Source organism: Cygnus olor, chromosome 3 (genome assembly GCF_009769625.2).
Source record: "Cygnus olor isolate bCygOlo1 chromosome 3, bCygOlo1.pri.v2, whole genome shotgun sequence".
Classification (NCBI taxonomy): Eukaryota; Metazoa; Chordata; class Aves; order Anseriformes; family Anatidae; genus Cygnus; species Cygnus olor.
The window spans coordinates 87,618,742-87,638,174 of NC_049171.1; the positions used below are offsets into that span (position 1 = coordinate 87,618,742).

Sequence of the window (19,433 nt, forward strand, 5' to 3'; positions counted from 1 at the left end):
GTGCCTGCCTCAAGTATAGGGTTTTCCAAATGACCAGCAGTATTGCGAGGGAGTTGAGTTCAATAAAATGAGTAAAGGTTATGTAGATTTGGTACCCTCGTACATGAAGACGAAAAGGTTGTAAGATTTGAGTAATGTGCTAGGGTATTTCTGTTGAGCAGGCCAGTTGAATTTTGCAGAGTACACTGGTCTTTTTCAGGATACTTTGCTTAAGTAGAATTGTCTTAGCTAAGAGAAAATGTTGTTTAGTGCCTTTCTACTGGCAGACCTTATAGTTCTGTGTATGTGGGGGACCTTAGACAAATTATCTGTGTGCATAACTGCATGTTCCTTTAACTTCTAGTGTCTGAAAACTACGTATAAAGTTTAGCATTTTAAGGCTTTCTAACCAGTCAGCGAAGAAAATGAGAATCATACACTTGTTTAGGTTGGAATGGGCCCCTGGAAGTCATTTGGTCCAACCTCCCACCTCAGGCAGTGTCAGCTTCCCTTGCTCAGTGCCTCATTTCAGTCGACTTGTGGATCTCTCTGAGGACGAAGACTCCAGAACTTCTACAAGCAACTATTTCTGACATTGTCACTGTGAATTTGTTTATATTCACACAATAATAATATTCACATAATTAAAATTTCCCATGTTCCAACTTTTATCATTTGCTTTTTTTTTTTTCATTTGTGACCTCTGTGAAGAATATGGCTCCTCTTTACTTCTGCATTAGGCAGTTGAATGCAGTCTCTGATTCCTGCCTTAGCCATTGCTTTCTTAAGGCACCCACTGGGGAGGCCAGTATAAATTCACACCTTTTGTGTACATTCTTCTTGCATTCAAATTTAGTGAGGGGTTCCTTGTTCACTTGCTCTGGCCATCTGTCACACCTGCTCAGCTTTCTGTATATTGGAGTGGACCCTCCTACTTTTTATATCTTCTTTGAAGGTCATCCAGCCCTCTTGTCCTGCAGGGATGCTATGTTTCAGTCTCACCATGGAGCGCTACTAAACAGATCCCTCAACAAGGTGAGATCTGCTGTCCTGAAGCCTGTAATGTTGCTATTCATCTTGACTGTTATTCTCAGGGTCATAGACTCTGATCTCCTGGTCTTTGCAGGCAAGGCTGACATCAACTTTCACATCTGCAACAAGTTCTTCCTTATTTGTGATTAGCAAGACCAATATTTCCCCTTGGCAGCTGCAGTAGTTCTGTGTTCTTATGATTTAAAAAAGTACATCTAGATTAACTAACAGATTATTGCAGTAAAAATTCTGAAATTTTGTTGATTGATCTTTTGTGACTTTTTAAGTGGATTGTTTCTACCTTATGTAATTAGACACTGTCCTAGTGTCTCACACTTTTTTTGTCACAAATTAAGGTGATTTTCTTTAGGAACTTTACATGCTGAAGGACTAATTCTTAACCCACATTAGTGTAGTCACTGGTTAGTCTGGAAAAAAAAATCTCCTAATTGTCACTCTAAGGACACTTCTCAAAACTAGCATTCTTTTTGCTTCTCTCAAAACCCAGCCTTCCCTTAATCTTAGTTTCTTAAACTAGCTCAGTACTGTAAGCAGAGATACCGTAAATATTGTGTGATACAGAGCAAGAGCCTCTAAGAATGCATTGACTTCGCAAAATGCTGTTGTCAGTTTGTAATCTTTTAGAATATGCAGCTAATTTAAAATACAAAGGCACATTCAGTAGCTTATCATTTCTGTACTCTTTCAAAATTAACTTCTGATAGCATACAGAAGCAACCTGCAGGTCTCTGAGAAAAATAGAGATGGATGAGGACAGGTGCTGGCTTCCGTCCTCATTAAATTCATTTATAAGTTCCTCAGGTTAAGTCATTCTGTTTAGCCAAGCTAATCAAATGTGCTCATCCTTTTATAGCCTGTTACCCATGGTTTATCAGATGAAATTCAAAGGTACAGGAGCTTTGGAGGCACCTCTGGCTTAAGGATTTCTGTGACTTGAACTAAGCCATGCAGGTGTCTGTAGGACAGTTACAAACCTGATCACTGTGGTAGATCAACTGTTAAAAGCAACCTGTTTTCATCAGAGATCCGTCTGTATAGCAGAATCCAGCAAATGGTTTCATCAGCTCAGCGAAGTTGGAAAGATGCTATGTGAGGAGTGAGAGGGCAAAAGGTAATGAAGAGATAAGGAAACATCTGAAGTTTGTGTTGTTGCATAAAACCACTTTTAACTACAACTTTAATTTCTAGGAGTTTTCTTTTAACAAATAGAGAAAATGTGCTTGCCAAATTCCTGTCCTCAGGGGAGGATCCTGCTTTTTTTTTCTTTAAAATACAATGAAGCAAGCAGATAAAATACAATAAAGTAAGTAGAGCTGAACTTCTTCTAATTTTCATGCATCCACAAACAAGAGTTTTGTCTTTGGATTTTACTATAAAAAGCATCTTTCTATATGTAGGAAAAATAACCATGGTCTCATACTAATGCTAGCAATTTGAAATAGTTTCGTACAGTTCATGTAACTACTTTCCTGGGCAAAGTTTCCTGTGCATAATTTTTTGCAGAATTGCAAGAAGTATCTTTTATGAAATAGATTTGTTATTGAAAATACTTTAGATTAAAGAAACTCTTCAACAACGTTGTCTTTTTTTTTCAGTGCATCTTATCTTTAGAAATTAAAGCAGCAAATTCTTTGGATCATACCTTGGAAAACAAAATCAAATTCTCTTTATTTTCATAGTAATTTTCTTCCCTGGATTTTTAGGATTGTATTCAACAGAACTGATGTCAAAAATTGCCAAAGAATCCTCTGCTGTATACTTAAAAACAAATTAAGTACTTACAAGGTAGCTTTCAGCGAGAGTCCTTCACCAGAGATGAACAGATATGTTTACAAAGCAACTGAAAGAAGCAAGAACAGCAAGCTTGTTCCCACCTTAGTCATGTTCTCCTCATCAGTTTTGTTAATGTACTCACCTGACTATTGTACATTATATAGGTTGTTGAAAAGAAGCCACAATATTTTTCTCTTCTTACAGAAAATCATAGAATGAGTTACAAAGTTATCACCTTGTCTTTGCTGATATTGAAGAACTAATGTTTCCGTGGTAATTATCTGGATGATTTCATGAAAATTACCATGTCATGATATGCTTGGCTATGTGAAAAGGAACTAATTATAAAAATTAATCCATGTAGGTGATTTGGAAACCATAACTATGTATGGCTTTTTGGAAAACCAAACAGCAAAGCTGCTGAAGTACATTAACTGAAACAGGTAATGAAAAGAAATTAAGGAGGGATTTTTTTCTAAATCTCTTAGTGTTTTCTCTGTGTTTTGTTTCTTTATAATTTAAAATATCTTGGCAAATACCAGAGCAAATCTAAGCTAAAGGCCATTTCTTTGGAGGGGATGAGAGGACAATGGAAGAGAGCAACCCTTATGGTGCCCCATGCCTATGCCTTTAAGTAAGTCATTTCACTACATCTTGGCAATTTGATCAATAAGCAGAATGGTTTGGGTTTAGCAATGGACTGATGTGCAGATTCTTGTGAATTCCACAACTGGTTGCAATTAAAAGTTCTTGGAGTTTAAAAGTCTGCTCTCAAATGGTAACTCTGTCATAGCAATTGTAGTAGTTTGCTAGGTTACTGATACTTTTATCAGTGCATAAGATGTAAGAATAGAAGAATGGGCTTATTTGAAGCGTAGATTTGTAATAACGAGAAAAAAATCAGAAATCATTCAAATTGTTTAGTACTGTGGTTACCAAGGATCATCTTGGGCTTCTCGTTTAGCATCTTTAATAAATGCATGTAACATGTTCCTGGCTTGGATGTCAGAAAGAATTCCTTCAGCAAATCCTACTTTTGTAAAAAGTAGATGGGGTCATGCAGAAGTATTGCTCTGAACAACCTAGACCTGTAAGTCATGACAGACTAATCCAGACTTACTTATCTGCCCTTCAGAAGACTTTATTTTTGTTTGGTTTGTCAACTGTAGGTTATGCAGTATTGTGGTGGCACTAATGCTTCTTAGTGTGTGCCTACTTTCCCAAAGCTCTTTGGTTTACTTTTCTACTTCACCTTGAATGTTGCATTCTTGGTTTTAAGCTTCAGGCTGATTTCTGCATTTTTAGTTTCCTTAAAACCAAATATTTTACCTTTACAAATAATACATGTGTACATTTGTGTGTACGTGTATATATCAAATACTAATGGCACAAGTTTCTTTGAAGATTCTTGCGAACTTGCCCTGAGTTTTGTATAGGCATTGCAATTCATGCAACAGTACTTTTTCTGTTTCTCGAACAGAAAGCTATGGGAGTTATCAGAGTGCATCAGGCCTAGGTTAAATTCTGATATACTGCATACAGTATTCTGAATACTGATGAGGATGAGTAATGATACCTGAGAGTTAGCCTGGGTTTGGCAGAACTGTTATGACTGGGTTTAGTCTTGGTGTCGTTTGAAATATGCTCCTGTCTCACAATTCAGTTATTACTTGCCATTTTGTTCTTACATAATAATGGGGATATTATAAAGGTTATTACACAGTAACAGTATGCTCTTCCAAGTCTTAATAACAAAGCAGTTAGTATACACTTTCGTTCAAATATCACGTAAGAATGATATATTGAATGAAATTTTCTGTTTTGTATAATATTTTGGTAGTATTCTCCTTTTTACACTGTGAAATGATGGGGAGGAAGATAAATAGTGTTCTTGTTTGTAGGAAAAATATGGAGAAGAATTGGAGTAATGACTCTTCCCATCTGAAAACATTACATTCAGTACAGAAAGTGTTGCATAACCTTATATTCTTTTCTTTCTGCTCACCCATCTATTTTTCCTGCTTTTCTGTTTCTTTATTTTATTGGTCTTTCCCTAAAATAAGAACAAAGATGACTTGTGAAGATTCTCAGCAGTGTGTTTTTGTTCTTAAACTATTTTATGATTTTTTTATCTGCCTTTGGTACAGAACAATAAACGTTCAGATATGTTGATGAAACTTTCATAATCTTGATTTAGTTTTTTTCTCTTCCAGATGTTTTATTTTAAACTGTAGTCTCACTAATAAAGTCTAGATTTAGATGGAAATACAAAGCTTTGGCACTGACAGGAAAACATTGTTTAGTACTTATAGAGACTTCAGGTGGTAAATTAAAGCTTGCTTTGTTACTTGCGCATATTCTGATATTCTGAAATTCTTTGAAGTCCTCAAGTGTAAATATTGTGTCCCTTACTGTGTTGTATCTGTGCTGCTTTAAATGTTAGGATTAGGCAGTGAAAAGTTGAGTATTTGAGTTCTGGCATAAGACTGAGTTCAGTACGAGTATCGTTACAAGTGGTTTTTTAACCAAAAAGTAGGCCTGTTTCTCGTTGTCCTAGGATGTTGCAGCGTTGGTTTTCTTTTGTTTGTCTTTACATTAATAACATTGTTAGAGAATTTCTCTTTCTTTCATAACTGTAGAGCAGGTATGCCTTACCTTGCATTTTTATGAATACCTTTAAAAAACAGGTTCCTTACTCAGGATCAGAGTGTCATTGCTCCTGCAGAGGAGTGAATTGTAACTACCTCTGCCTCTTTTCCATCTTGTTTCTCTTTTCCTTCTCCTCTCTCCCCATATGACTTTTATACACACATCATTTATAGCACAATGGCCTAAATAACTGGCTGGACACCAGTGTCAGAGGTACACACAGAAGCCGAGGAGAGGCTTTCCTGACCTGATGCACTCGCCTTGTGCCATGTTGGGTGGCATGGACACAGGGACTTTGTTCAGTGCCCTGCTTGTGCTGGTTGGGAGAGTGAACCAGAGCGAGGGGACATGCGCTCTGGTGCCGGGGAAGAGATGTATTTGGGCCTGAGCAGAAATGTCTGCAGGAGCATTATTCATTGAGCACTTTAGTTTTCATCATTTTTTTGAGAGATGTTGTGTTTACGTGAAAAATAATATCAAGGTCTATCACCATGTAGCTGAGAACAAAATCCATTTACGTAAAAAACAAAATGATTTGACAGAATATCAGCAGTGGCGAAAATGGGAGAAAGTGGTACCATTCTCACAAAAGTAGCCATTTTTTTGAACCTAAAATAAGCACTGTTGAAGTGTTTAGCCAAGCAACACCAAGTTTTTTTAGCAGCCACCTGGAATGGGCCACCGAAGAATGAGCTCAGAAACCAGGGTCCTGTGTTAGGAATGCGCTGCTTGCTTCCTGCAGTGGAGGATTTGTCGCGAGCAAACAAAGTAGGTAGCAGATTGAACTTCCCAGGATGAGACAGAAGAGATTTGTACCAGTTAAGAGATTTACTGATTGCAATTTGTAAAAGGGCACTTGAAAAAGTGTGTGGAGTGTAGAACATTGTTATTACATTCCCCTCAGCACAGGCAGGATGATATGGAAGCCTTTGGGTAATGCTGACTAGAAGTTATGGAAGAATTTGTGCAGAGGTTGTTGGTCACAAGAGGAAGGGTCAGTTGATGTTGAGGTATCTAGTGGTACATGCATTTGTACTGCATTCATTATGCTTTCATTTGCTGTTGCCTCTCTTACTTCCCAGTGTGATTTTGCTTGGAGAGAATTTGTTTTAGCTTGTTTCTTTCAGCTTTCTTTCCTGTGAAAACACTAGGGGAAAAGAAAACAGATACATTAACATTATCACAGAAATTTATGAGGCATTTCACACAAACCAGCAAAGCATGCTTCTTAATGCATTAGGAGGTCTTTGAGAGGAAAGAACAAAACCACTGGGGCTCCTTCTCCATCCTGCAAATATCTATAGGCAAATTTCTTTTCTCAGTGAGGCTGGATCATATTTGTAATGTCAATAAAATTAGCAAGGAAGTTTCCCTGCTGTCTCCCTTTTCAAAGTAAATATCTAACAGAAGTTTTGGTATACAGTGTCTGAAAGTGTTCTGGAAAGAATCCAGGCTATCTGTACATTATTAAGGGATATCAAGTTATATTGGCTACATAACTCTTCCTGGGCTTTCGTAAAAATTAGTGGTTGGAGTTGGCATCAAGTTCCTGGCATCAGGGCAGGGCTTTCAAAGAGAGAACTTGCCATATATTTAGCAAAGCTTTTTACCTAGACTATTCCCTGTACATTTACTACGCATCAAAAAATCTTGCTGTTATTCTCAAGACACAGCAAATTCTAACTTTATTAACGTTTGTGAGATTCATAGCAAGTTCAGCTAATGTAGTATGGAGGTGCCGTTAGTGCAGGTGTTGGAGTACCTGATGTATGAGGAAAGGCTGAGAGAATGGGTTTTGCTCGACCTTAAGAGGAGGAGGTCTAAGGGAGAGGTCTCAGCACTGTCTGTAACTATTCAACAACTAGGTGTGGAGAAGGCTGAGCCAGACTTCTCGGTATCAAATTCTTTATATTACTTTCATTTTGAGTAGCCACTTTAATTTATGCAATTTAATCTATCCCCTTTCTTCGGTATGCGCCATATGGGCACAGCACTGCAGTAGCTGAGGAGAAAATAGTTTTGATGGCTTTCATTTCCATTGAAAATAGATTAACGTAAGCTGTACAGCATTGAATTCATCGGTACTGCAACCACGTATTTGACTTTCAGAATAGGAAACAGAATTCATGCTTGAGAACACTGTTAAAAACCTAACTTTTTTCAGTGTTTTTTCAAATGAAATACTGAATCTTTTAAATTGCTGTTTTTCTTTGCAGTGTTTGCTCTCGCAGCCGAAGTTCTGGGCCATTCAAACTTCAGCTTTACTCCTTCGGACCAAGCTTGAGAAAGGAAGCACTCGTAGAATGGAACGGGCAATGAAGCAGACTCAGGTAAGGCTTCTGAGCTGCCTTGATCCTGACCTGAATGCCTAAGTTAGGAATACAGGTTCTTCGTGTATCGAATGGAGACAGGCAGGAGTCAGGAGCTTCTGCAGTTCCTCTCTAAACAGTAGTGAGCCAAAATTTCTAATTATGCCTCTGGATTAGATGCATAAACTACAAATCCTCTTATTTCTGCCAGTCCTCAGACAAACTTGTATATTTATAGGTGATAAGCGGTCATTTTCTTTCCAAAACATTAAAGTTTCAGAAGATTGAAATTAAAATCTGTTTTCTTACCTCAATTTTCTTATTTCTGTGGTATCTGAGGAGTGTTTTATGTGAGAGTTCATAGATTTAAAGCTCCTACTGCTACTTTAAAATATTTCTTACTGAAGTTAATCTGTAGGAAAAAAACAAACTTGCAAATGGTCACTCATTGTGAGAACAGAAAAATACATTTGTGATTACAGCTGCAATTTTGATTTACTGTTTTGATGTGGTACTTAGATTAGCATTTGCATCGCGAGTTTGAGGTGGTGATTAAATAATCTTGCTCTGAACATAGATAACATCAGTTTCCAAGTAAAAATAATAAAAAATCAATCTGAAATTTATCAGCTAGTGGGATTTATTTAAGAAATAAAGTTTTCAAAGGAAAAACTGTAGGCTATATGAAGATATTTTTCTTTGTGTGACAGAGTTTTGTTAGCCATCTGTCATCTTTATCCTGTTTAGTCTTGTTGTCACATGAACAGCAGGCATTAATGTGTGTCTGTCAGGGAACAATCCTGCTGACTAAAACGGCCAGGAATGTACAAATTTAACCATCATAGTGCTGTGCAGTTAAATCCTGAAAAGCTGATGTTTCATTTCAAATCATTATTGATGCATGGACCTTTGAAGGAGTGCAGCTTGGATGTGCTGCTGCATTTTTATTCTGCTGAGGAGGACATAGAGTTGCTGTAGTGGAATTTCCCTAAGGTCAGCAGAAGATGTCAAACAAGCCAGGATTCCAAGTCTGGGAGAAGATGTAGCATCTGGTGGCATTTGGGAAGTGATCTCAGGATCCTTGATGCCCTAATCTATAAAGCAGTTGGAGCGTATCCAACATTTTTTGTCTAGCTTGATAAACCTGAGTACTGGAAGCTATTACACCATACAGCTTGACGTTCTCATGATGGAAATCTTCTGAATGGCTTATCATTCTAAGTATGTTTATCTGAATTCATCATGTGTTGCAACTGCAATAATGCATAGGATTTGATAAGCATGCCCTGTGACATTCTGGGACATAACCTCACTACAGACATTTAATATGTGATTTTAAACACTATCTTGAATCCTTATATGTTTACGTTTTCTTTCATTAAGTTCTCTAGATGTTTGAATACAATGACATATTTGTGTTGATTTGATTACAGTATCAAGCTCAGTTTCCAAAAATAGTTACAAGTTGTATAAGGATTGATCTGTGCTAAATTAATCAAATAACTTGAATAACTTTCCATTTAAGGTTTTCATTCTGGAGTTCTATCAGATCAATTTTTTTTAATATCAATTCTAAGAATCTTTAAGAAATCAGAAAATGAAGGCTGACTTTAATGTTGTTTTTCATCCATAATACAAGTTTGATAAATCATCTGCATAAAGATGCCTAAGTATTACCTGAAGAGCTAGCTAGTTCTGTATCTAGTTATCAGTAGAATACATATTTTAAAACCCCAGGAGTTTCATGCAAGTAGTTATTTCTCTTTTTATCAAAAAGATTTGATGTGGAAAACTGTGTGCAAGAGAAAAGGGCAAGTTAAGCCAAGCTTGGAAGGTTGTCAAGAGGTGGATATACATACGGTTGGACTGCCCCCATTCTTCACAATATTTGCCTTTTAAGTAATTACTAGAATTGTTTTAAGACAGCTTGAATAAGAAGTGGTAAACAGAATTGTTTAAGTAGCTTTAGGGTTTTGCGAAGTGTGTGCGTGGACCATTACAAACTCTTACTGGTGCTGGGACTGTCGTCTAGGCCTCTCCTACCATTATTCTTCCCCTCCCCATTTCCACTGCCATATATCTGCTTTAGGTTTGGTTTACTCTGGGCCTGCAAATCCTTCTAACCAACTGGTCTGACATATAAGCAGCTTCCCAGCAATAAAGCAAGCCAGGCTACATATGCATCATTTCAGTTGTTGGTTTGCCAAATAAATTACTTTAGGGCTATGTGTTTTGTGGACCTGGCTATCTTTGTTTAACTTAATTACTTCAAAATAATTGCAGCTATTTTTGAAAGGAGGGTACATGGGTTGAATATAGCTGCCATGTTCCAAGTATTAGATATATTCCTGCTTTGTTAAAAAGCTTTTATCAAATGATTATGTAAATACCTTTTCTAATTGGAAGTCTTCAAAAGGAACTGGCATGATTACTTTCAAAACCCTTCTGATTATGTTCGAAGTGTGAAGTACAGATAACGTAGACTTTGGAACCACCATAGATTTTTAAATAATTATTCTGGGTACTCTGGAATGTGCTTCAGCTAGTAGTTAACTGGAAGTCAGGAGGAGAGATTTTATCCTTAACATTTTTCTGGATGCTGCTGGCCATCTCTGTCCAATTTTTGCCTAAATGAGGTTTGGATCCACGAAAATAAGGTTAAAGTTTTTTAAAATGAGTACTTTTTTCAACCATTTTTCTAAGAAAAAGAAGTAGCATTCGAGGGCTAAACCAGAGTTCTTTTACATTCCGCTAGAATATTTAATCATGACCAGTATGGCATATATTTACGTCTGGATCAAAGTACTGCCAACCAAAATGTGTCTCTGGATACAGCACAATTAAAAAAAAAAAAAGTTGGGTGGTGGTTGGCTTTTTTTTCCGCATGGATATATTTGAGGGAGGGTGAAGTGCTAGGATGGAAAGAAAGGAAAGGGGTAGGAAGAGAAAACAGGAGGAAAAAGTGAAAAGTGGTAGGTTTTGATAAATTGCTGTCAGCATAAGCAGGATCCTGGCATTTCTACATCAGTTTTGGGATCTTCAGCTACCTTCTATTGTAAGAAAGTAATTTAGAAACTATTAATAATGGAAAATGGGTTGGAACAAGCTGTTAAACCACAAGGTACTGCTAAAAGTGCGGCCAGAGCTCAAGTAATAGAATGGGAGATAAAAGGGGAGTTTTGAGTGGTCTAGCAGATATCAAAAAAAAAAAAAAAAAAAAAAAGAAAAAGAAAAGAGGGAAGATGACTTAAAAAAATAAAACTTTAGAGCACATAAAGGAAAGCATCCCACTGTAGTTTCTTGATATGTGAAATAAAAGTGCTCTTCCATGTTGATGATTTTTTAAAAATATTTTTAAGAATGAAGCAAAATGAATGAAAAGCTATGTGAAGAGGGTGATGGGGTGGAAGCGAGAGCATCGTTACTTAGGCAGCGAGAGGTGAAGGTGCCATGTGCCTGGTATACCAGTAGCCTACTGTAACGTATCCTACAGTGACTTGTTACAGCTGCTTCCTGCAGCTTAATCCGTGTGGTTACACTGGCTACCTTGACGCTTTTGTCAGTTTATGTGCCTCTTTTCTGATTGTATTTTCAAGTGCTAGCTGCACCTGGCGATAACATGCCTGTGAGCCAATTGCTCGGTTTTCTGAAGGTGCAATACAGTATAGGTGATATTTCATACGGTTCTCTCGCTTGCTTTTCTTGGCAGCAAAGGAATTTGCCTGTTAGTGGGGGAGCAATGTGTCTTGAAAGGGTGTTTTTAATAAGACTTCAGGAGAGCAGGGAGCAGACTAGCAATATTATAGGCTAATCATTATGTCTTAAGATTGAAAGGTCACATGAGAGCTTGTTTTATATCCTTAGTCATACACAGATGTATGTGGTTGGGAATTCTGTGTCAACTGCTCGGTAATTTTCACTTAAATTATACTTCAGAGTGTCATTTTCTCAGCAACAAATGTTTTTCTGTGTGTATCTAAATGGGAAATAATGACTTTTTTTTTTGGTTTAAATTGTTCTCACCAGAAACATGCTGTAGTTGGTGTGCAGTTACTTCAAATCTGAAAACAGTTGAGTATACCTTTATGGAAAGAAAAGCCAGTATAGATCTAGCAGAACTGTCCTCTTGTGCTCTACGAGGCACAACTTGCCCAAATGCAACTTTATTGTTTCATTATTTTCACATTGATGGTCTTTAAATAGTTATGCAAGAAAGTTGTGCCATTTATCATAGAAATAATATCCTTTTTACTTTCAAAACTCAAATGTTGCCTCCTTGCCAACTTGCTCCCCATGCTTTGCTTTATTTGGCAGTTCTTCGACATTGGATAAATTCAGCGTTTAAGGGAAGAGCTCAAAAAAGAGAAGGGAGCAGGCTTCCTCCCACTAGACAACTGATCTAGAGAGGTTTGAGGCTAACACATTTTTCCCACTTTTTCTGCTTCTTAAATATTTCTGATCAGGTATCAAACCCAAGGTTGGAGCAGTATAGAGAGATTTTAAGTATGACCAAAGGAATGACAAGACTTGCGTGTTCAGCTAAACTATTAGGTGACTACACTGGGAGTTCCTCCTCTTTAACCCCTCTCTTGTACTCTGTTAAGTGAGATTTTAATAGTTGCTTTTAGCTGTGTATTGAATGGGAGAGGGGAAGAAAGGAGAAAAATGAATATGTGAAAAATGTAGGTAGTAAATTTGTTCTACATGAAATTTTTAATAGAAAGTTCCTGGAATCTGAGAAATACGCTGGTGAACCAAGAGATTTACCTTTACTTCTCTTTGGGAAGATAATAAGTGGAAGAGACACCTTTTCTTTTATTCTGTAGAGATCCCACACTGATATCCGTATAGTTCTCAGCTATTATGAATTGTATTTATTACTAGAATAAGTTTCAGAAAGATTTTAATAGGAGGACAAAAGCCAGGTGCCTTATAAAAAGCTTTTCTTAATGTGGTCCAGACAAGATCACAAGGTCTCCAGACCCCTAGAAATAAACCTTACTACTTCAGAAAGCAGTCGCAAGGGAGAGTGACCTCTTGGTGATAGTTATGATTTCAGTCTCAAGACACACGTTCCCAGAACATATTTCATTTTGCTTAAGCAGATGACAAGTTTGACAGATTGAAGATGTTACATGACATAAGCAATTCTGGGGATACACCGAGCACATTAACACACTTCAAAATAATTAGCATAGCAGTGCTTGGCTCCCTCTGTTTTTCTTCTACTATGCAATTATGGTTTCTGCTGGGAAAAAAAAAAAAGATTCAGTCTGCCAAGAGTTATTCAGGAATAACTGAAGTGGTTTTGTACCACTGGCAAAAAAGAGAATATTATATAGTATAATTTTCCAGGTACTGATTTCTGGCTAGAAATTTTCTACTGCACTGTTGTATTCGCCAAGTTGGATCACTGCTGTTAGTGTGGGGAAAAGAACGTAACCATTCTTTCTGTGCTAAACTTTCTTCATATTCTCGGCTAGCACTGTGAAAGTACAAGCCTTTTTGCTCATTGGAGAATTATGTTCGATACCTGAACAGTTCTACTCCTAGTGTCATAGACTTTAAAAAAACAGACAAAAATATTAAGCTTTCCATTTTTTCAAATGTTTCCCACTGATTCTTAGATTGGAAGGTGTTTACCTTTCTCTCTTTACAGTCTCTTTAGCCAGTGTTTTGAAAATTTAAATAGAGGTATTAGGAGTCATAATGCCAGATAGGACAATCCTCAAGCTACATTGATGAGTAATACCATGCTTTTTGTAGTCCAAATGATGACAGCAACTTGCAAAGAAAAATACAAATATCGACAGATTTCAGGACACAGCATTCACATTTTTCTGCCTCAGTTTTGCACTGGAAGAAGTAAACAATACAAGGTCGATTTCAACAAAACTGAACAGTTAAAATAATCGAGTTCCACATGTAGTTAGACCAGATGCAAGGCATGGAGCACACACTATTCCCACCTATTGCTAACTGAATAGATGCATTTTTACAGCTGTTGTCTTAAACATCCTTGCAAAACTGCAGGTATGTATCCCAAGGTGAGCTAACAAACCATGTTCTGAAATAGCTCAGTAGTGATAGAGAGAATTTCTTGAGTTGCATTGTGCAATGCATGTGCCAGGTACTACAAAACAGACTCTCCCTTTTCTGTTAAGGAAATTGTCTATTCCCCCTATATTGTAATTAAACTGTAACTTCAAAGTTACAGCTTCTTTTTATTTCTTTCTCCATCCTTGTATTTACTTCCCTCTTTAGAGAAAAACAGGAAGTCTTCGGATCTGTCTTTCAGCATTGACTGCAATTGTGCATTTCCCCAGAGCAAGCTGATTTGGGAACTAAAAGTGGTGTAACCACAACAGATTGGAACTTAATGCAGGCTTATTATTTTGATTTGTATACAGTTCCTCTGCCGTTCTTGCACCTTGTGCTAAGTTTTGTGTAACTGCTGTTTCACCAACAGCAGTATCAAAGCTAGGTAGCTAGCTACAACTATGGAACTTGCTTCTACACTAGATGAAGTTGAAATTTTTCACTCGTGGGTGAGCCTCCCCCACATGGCTGTATGAAACCATGCCTACTGTGAAAGATATTAGGGTAGATGTGTGCAGCTATATAGAGCTGTGACATAAATGTCAAGTTATCTGATAGGAAAAGGGGAAATTTGAATGAAGTTCTTTTTTGGAGACAAACTATAACTACCTGTACCTCATCCCACATAAAGACACAGAGGAAAGCTAAGGTCAGCTGGGTATATTGGCATTTGAGATTGCATAGTAGAAGAGAGATTATGATGCTGCTCTGTAAATGAGTAAGCTGCAAGTGATACGAAAGGAGGGCAAGAAGTATGTATGAAAATGGGCATGTTCTTTCACCAAAAGCCAAATGGTGTAGCCAATATTTGGACTAATTTTACATGCAACACATTCATCTAATTGATGGATAATACCACTATTCTTGGTTTTACAACATAAAATGAAGGGTCTGATTTTAAATCCATTCTTCACAAATAAGATTACAAATCTAGCTGCTCCTAGAGATTTTAGGGGAAGTGCTTACACCTTGTGATACATCATAAGAATGAGTAACATAATTGGTGTGTGAAACATTTTTCTTTGAAAACAACATTCAAGAAGACACAATTGTCTGATAAGGATAGTGTGATAACTATAAAATTATACAAGTCACAAATAAGTGTAAATGCTATAAAGATAAAAATATACTTAGGACTTCTCTAACACTTCTGTGTCCTCTGTAAGTGGATTTGACCTGAGCCTGAAGCCACTGACAGACTTTAACACTGAAACGTGTATCCTAAGCATTGGCAGTCAATAACTTAAGCCTTAATATTTGTACAGAACAGCCAGCACATCATTTTCGTAGTCAGCGATGCTTTGTGCTATTGGATGCCTCATTTATTTTACCATGCTTCTTTAGGTGGTAGTATTTGACTACAGCAAGGTATCCCAAATGGCAATTGCACAAGAGGTTCTCTAAATTGCCTGTTATACTGCTTGGCTCTCAGTTTCCAATGAAAAGGAAATACTACGTCAGACATTCATGAATCCTGTTATCGTCTGCTTATGACCTTGACCTTTTTTGTGCTAATTTTGATAACTAAATGCTTTAGATTTCATTTGGGATTGTTAGACTCATTTCCTCTTGTCTGCTTTTCCTCCCCACCCTATTATATAGAAACTGAAGTGTTTTTTTTTTAGCAGAACACTGCTTGACTATCTAAGTTAATATTTGTTTGTTAGGTGGTTGGTAATGCTTTCAAAGTGGAATACACATTTGCAGAGATCTGTGGCCTAATATAACAAAGAAAAACATTCATAGTAATAATCTGCGAGTTATCTTAGGAAAAAATAGGCATGCACAGTTCCAGCATCCTAATCAGTAACTTTTGCCCCTTGCAGCTATAAGGATCTTCCTGTAACTTAAAAGGTCATCTGAAGTTATGAAAAAATATATATAAATAAATCTTATTGGTAGTCTGTTACTTCTAGCCATTACTTTTGCATAGGTGCCTTACAAATTTTTGGCCTTCCTGCTTTTCTGCCATTGAAGTGTTTTTGTAGGTGAAACTAGCATCTCGGATTCAAGAGCTAGTCTCTTCCTGAATAATTTTGGAATTTGAAGTCACTAGGAAAATTTTGAATGATGATCTTGCTTGAACATGTAAGGAGATACTTAGGGAATGAGTTTAAAGAGAAGTTTTAATTTGATTGCATGAGGACAAGGTAATAAAGGGAGTGGGGAAGAATGAATCACCAGAACATCACAAAGAGAAAGATCTGTGAGGTATTCTGTAAACAGTAGTTTTCCAGTTTTCCACCATTTAAAGCAGAAACAAGAAACAGCTTTAACTGGTGGGCCAGAGAATTGGAGTGAAAAATATCACAGAGAAGACCCACTAAAGGTAGGTGGGTAGAATTTATCTACATGCTCAGTCTAGTTTTCTGAAATGTAACGAGTTAACAAGAAGTTAGCAAAGTTTTTTCTGAAAGTTAACAAGAAGTGATAAATCTATTGTTTATTAAGTAGAAAGTGTAGAATAATTATTTAAAAATGTTAATTTAGCTGAATTGTGTAATGCTAAACACTTTCTAAAATCACAGAATCACAGAATTGTAGGGGTTGGAAGGGAACTCGAGAGATCATCGGGTCCACCCCCCCTTCCAAAGCAGGTTCCTTAGAGCAGGCTGCCCAGGTAGGCGTCCAGAAGGGCCTTGAATATCTCCAGAGAAGGAGACTCCACAACCTCCCTGGGCAGCCTGTCCCAGTGCTCCAGATACTAAAAGTTAGTATCTTTACTCTGGATACTAAAAGTTAGTATTTTTATACATTCAGTATCTGTTGATGTTGCAATCTCTTACCTGTAAAATAACATGTAAAAATCCAAGTGATCTCACAGTTGTCATAAGGTAGGATAGAGATAAATTGGCAAATCCAGTTGATTTTAACATTACAAAATGTATTAAACATGCACTTAAAATTAGTAATCTAGATTAATACACCAGCAGCACATGTTTGATGATGAAGGTTAAAGATAATTGGATGCATGTTCTGGTGAACTTTGTTGGTGAGGTAGCTGGAATGAGAGTATGTAGAAGTGGTAGAACGGGCTTCAGCATCTTTAGATTGTCATGCAGGTGCAAAAGCCTGTTTTCTTTTATAGCTTAACACCTAATTCATTCAAAGTTGAGAAATTCCTTGGGACCTGATAAGACAAGAAGTGTGCTTTTTTTGTGTGGTCTGTAACTCTAGGTTGAAACACTGAGATCTATACATTTTAATGTCTTGTATCAGTGTAATAAGAACCCACACATTTCTAAGATATATGTAAGAAAGGAGCGACTTGTGAATGCAAACTGCATTTTGATCATCTTTCTGGTTGCAAGTCATACAATTTTATACAATTGATATAATATACAGCTGTGGTATTTGTCAATTGCACTTCCATTGCAATTTAGAAGTCTTCAAACAACGTTTACTTTTTTATTTAGAAAGTGAGAAATGCCATTCATTGTTCTCTGACATTTAATTTTTAAAACAACAGGAATTTTATGCTAAAATACACAGTTGTTTAAAACATGCCTACATTGGAATCTCCTAGTTTAAAAAAAAATATAGAAAAAGGCTATGCATAATTGAAAAGCAGTCTGATTCTTACCACTGAAAATTCATCTTTTAAAGGAAAAGAATAAAGGTCAGAAGAGGAAGAAAAACTCATTTGAATCAAAATGATTTAGCTGATTGAAATAACAGTGATGTGTAATCATTTAAATTGCATAATTTTTCGTCAGTTCTCTCTGGCTCAAATATTGTTCATCAAGGACACAAATCTATGCATATTTTGGTTGCTCAGGAGAGCAGTCCATTAAATATATGGAAACTATTTACTTGTTAAAATGTCTTTTAAAAGCCAAATAAAGATAAAAAGAACAAATTTTGCATTATTCTCAAACTTTAATAGTTTTCAAGAACAATAAAAATATGTGCAGAGTAAGTATAAAATGCCTGATGATGATAGTAAGTCAGTAAGGCTTTTTTTTGTCCTGGTGCAAAAATGAGTACATTACTTTATCAGTTCAGCATACGAGTTATGATTTCAACAGAAACTAATGCATTTATTGTCAAAAGAGATTTTCAGTAGGAAATCTGACAAAAGCTGAAAAGAATTACTCTCAATTTTAGAGCAGGGGTCAGAAAGTAGTTGTACAGCCAAGTCAGGGTAGAGTCTTAGAACATTATATTGGAAGCATTTTCCTTTTATTATGTAGGTCAGCACCAGAGATAATCATAGAGAATGCTCTAGGCAATTTGGTTCTTATGCACCAGTTAAGAGTAAGATTTCAGTAGATGAGTTTCTGCAACAAAACTGCAGTGTGAGCCTCAGATCTGTAACCATGGACCAAGGGAGTATTGATTCAACACTAAGTGGGGTGAAGGGATTTGTAAGAAAGGTAATTGATCTGGTGACAAGTCTAAATGAAGTAAATTTAGAAATAATGAAGAAAAATAATACTTACAGGGGAAAAAAAATAAAGAAAATAGAAAAAGAATGGACTGTTGTGAAAATATTCTTTTTCTGTTTTTATTAGATGGTTATGTCATTTACAAAATGAGAATTAATTCAAAAAAATGAAAATATTCATGCATTGAAATTAGTTTGTAACTATGCTGCTCTAGCAGACAATGGTATCTGCTTTTTCTGATTGATATTTCTACCAAAAGAGAATTTCCAGCATGCCAAGGGCTTAGCTCTGTAGTATGTTAAGGGGAGGGTTGGGCTCAAGAAAATAATTGAATATGGTAACTATATGCGGTATATACATGTTCAGAGGTAGGAAACTTTGGGTTATGGTATGTAAAGGATCAGCTGGTTGGAAACAATTGTATTGGAGATAATCTTTGCAATAATGTGGGCTCAATGTAGCTTCTGAGCGAAGAACTGTTCACTGGCCTAACTCAATGCATTTAGTACTACTTCTGTTCCAGTTAGTTATGAATTGAGGATTATATTTGGCTTTTGAAATTTCCAAACTGATTTAAAGACTATTGATTCAAATCATTATTTGGATCGGTATATGGAGATTTCTATGATGATATGATATTGGCACTTTTTGTTATTTCCATTTGCTTTTGCAGTTACCCAGTTTCTTCACAGTATTGCTTTGTAACCATCTGAATATTGTAAATTATAGCACTGTTTTTGTGATAAGATTTGGATGTTTTGACAGATGTGGAGCTGTTTTTGTAAGCGATATGACCTACCATGTCTGAACTAGATTTTAAATGGTATAAATAATATTGTTTGTGGCTATTACACACATTGCTGTGCTATACCTGCTGATTTTTCCAGATGCAGATCTGTACAAACATTGAAGTTGCCCAGAAATAGAAACACACAGTAAATGATTCTACCACAGAGCTCTTCATCTTGTGCCTTATTCCATTTTTCCCTGGGTAAAATGTGTGCAAACAAAGGTCGTGATTAATGTTGCAAACTCAGTATATGTATTTACAGAATATATATACATATACTGAATATATATAGACATATAAACATGAGTAATTACGCTTAGTTCTAGTTGCTGTTCTGTAAAGCAGCAGCAGCAGGTGTGTTGTTGTCCAGTCTCAGTCCCTCAACCTATTTGG

General features: G+C 36.5%; 1 protein-coding gene across 4 annotated transcripts in view; it reads left to right on the plus strand.

Moving 5' to 3' along the window:
- TTC27 (tetratricopeptide repeat domain 27) overlaps positions 1-19,433 on the plus strand; it is a 111,873-nt gene that overhangs the window by 52,322 nt on the left and 40,118 nt on the right. For all 4 annotated transcript variants that reach the window (XM_040553626.1, XM_040553627.1, XM_040553628.1 and 1 more), the window contains exon 10: positions 7,671-7,784. In XM_040553626.1, the coding sequence (XP_040409560.1) occupies positions 7,671-7,784 (114 nt within the window). The remainder of the gene's footprint in view (positions 1-7,670; positions 7,785-19,433) is intronic.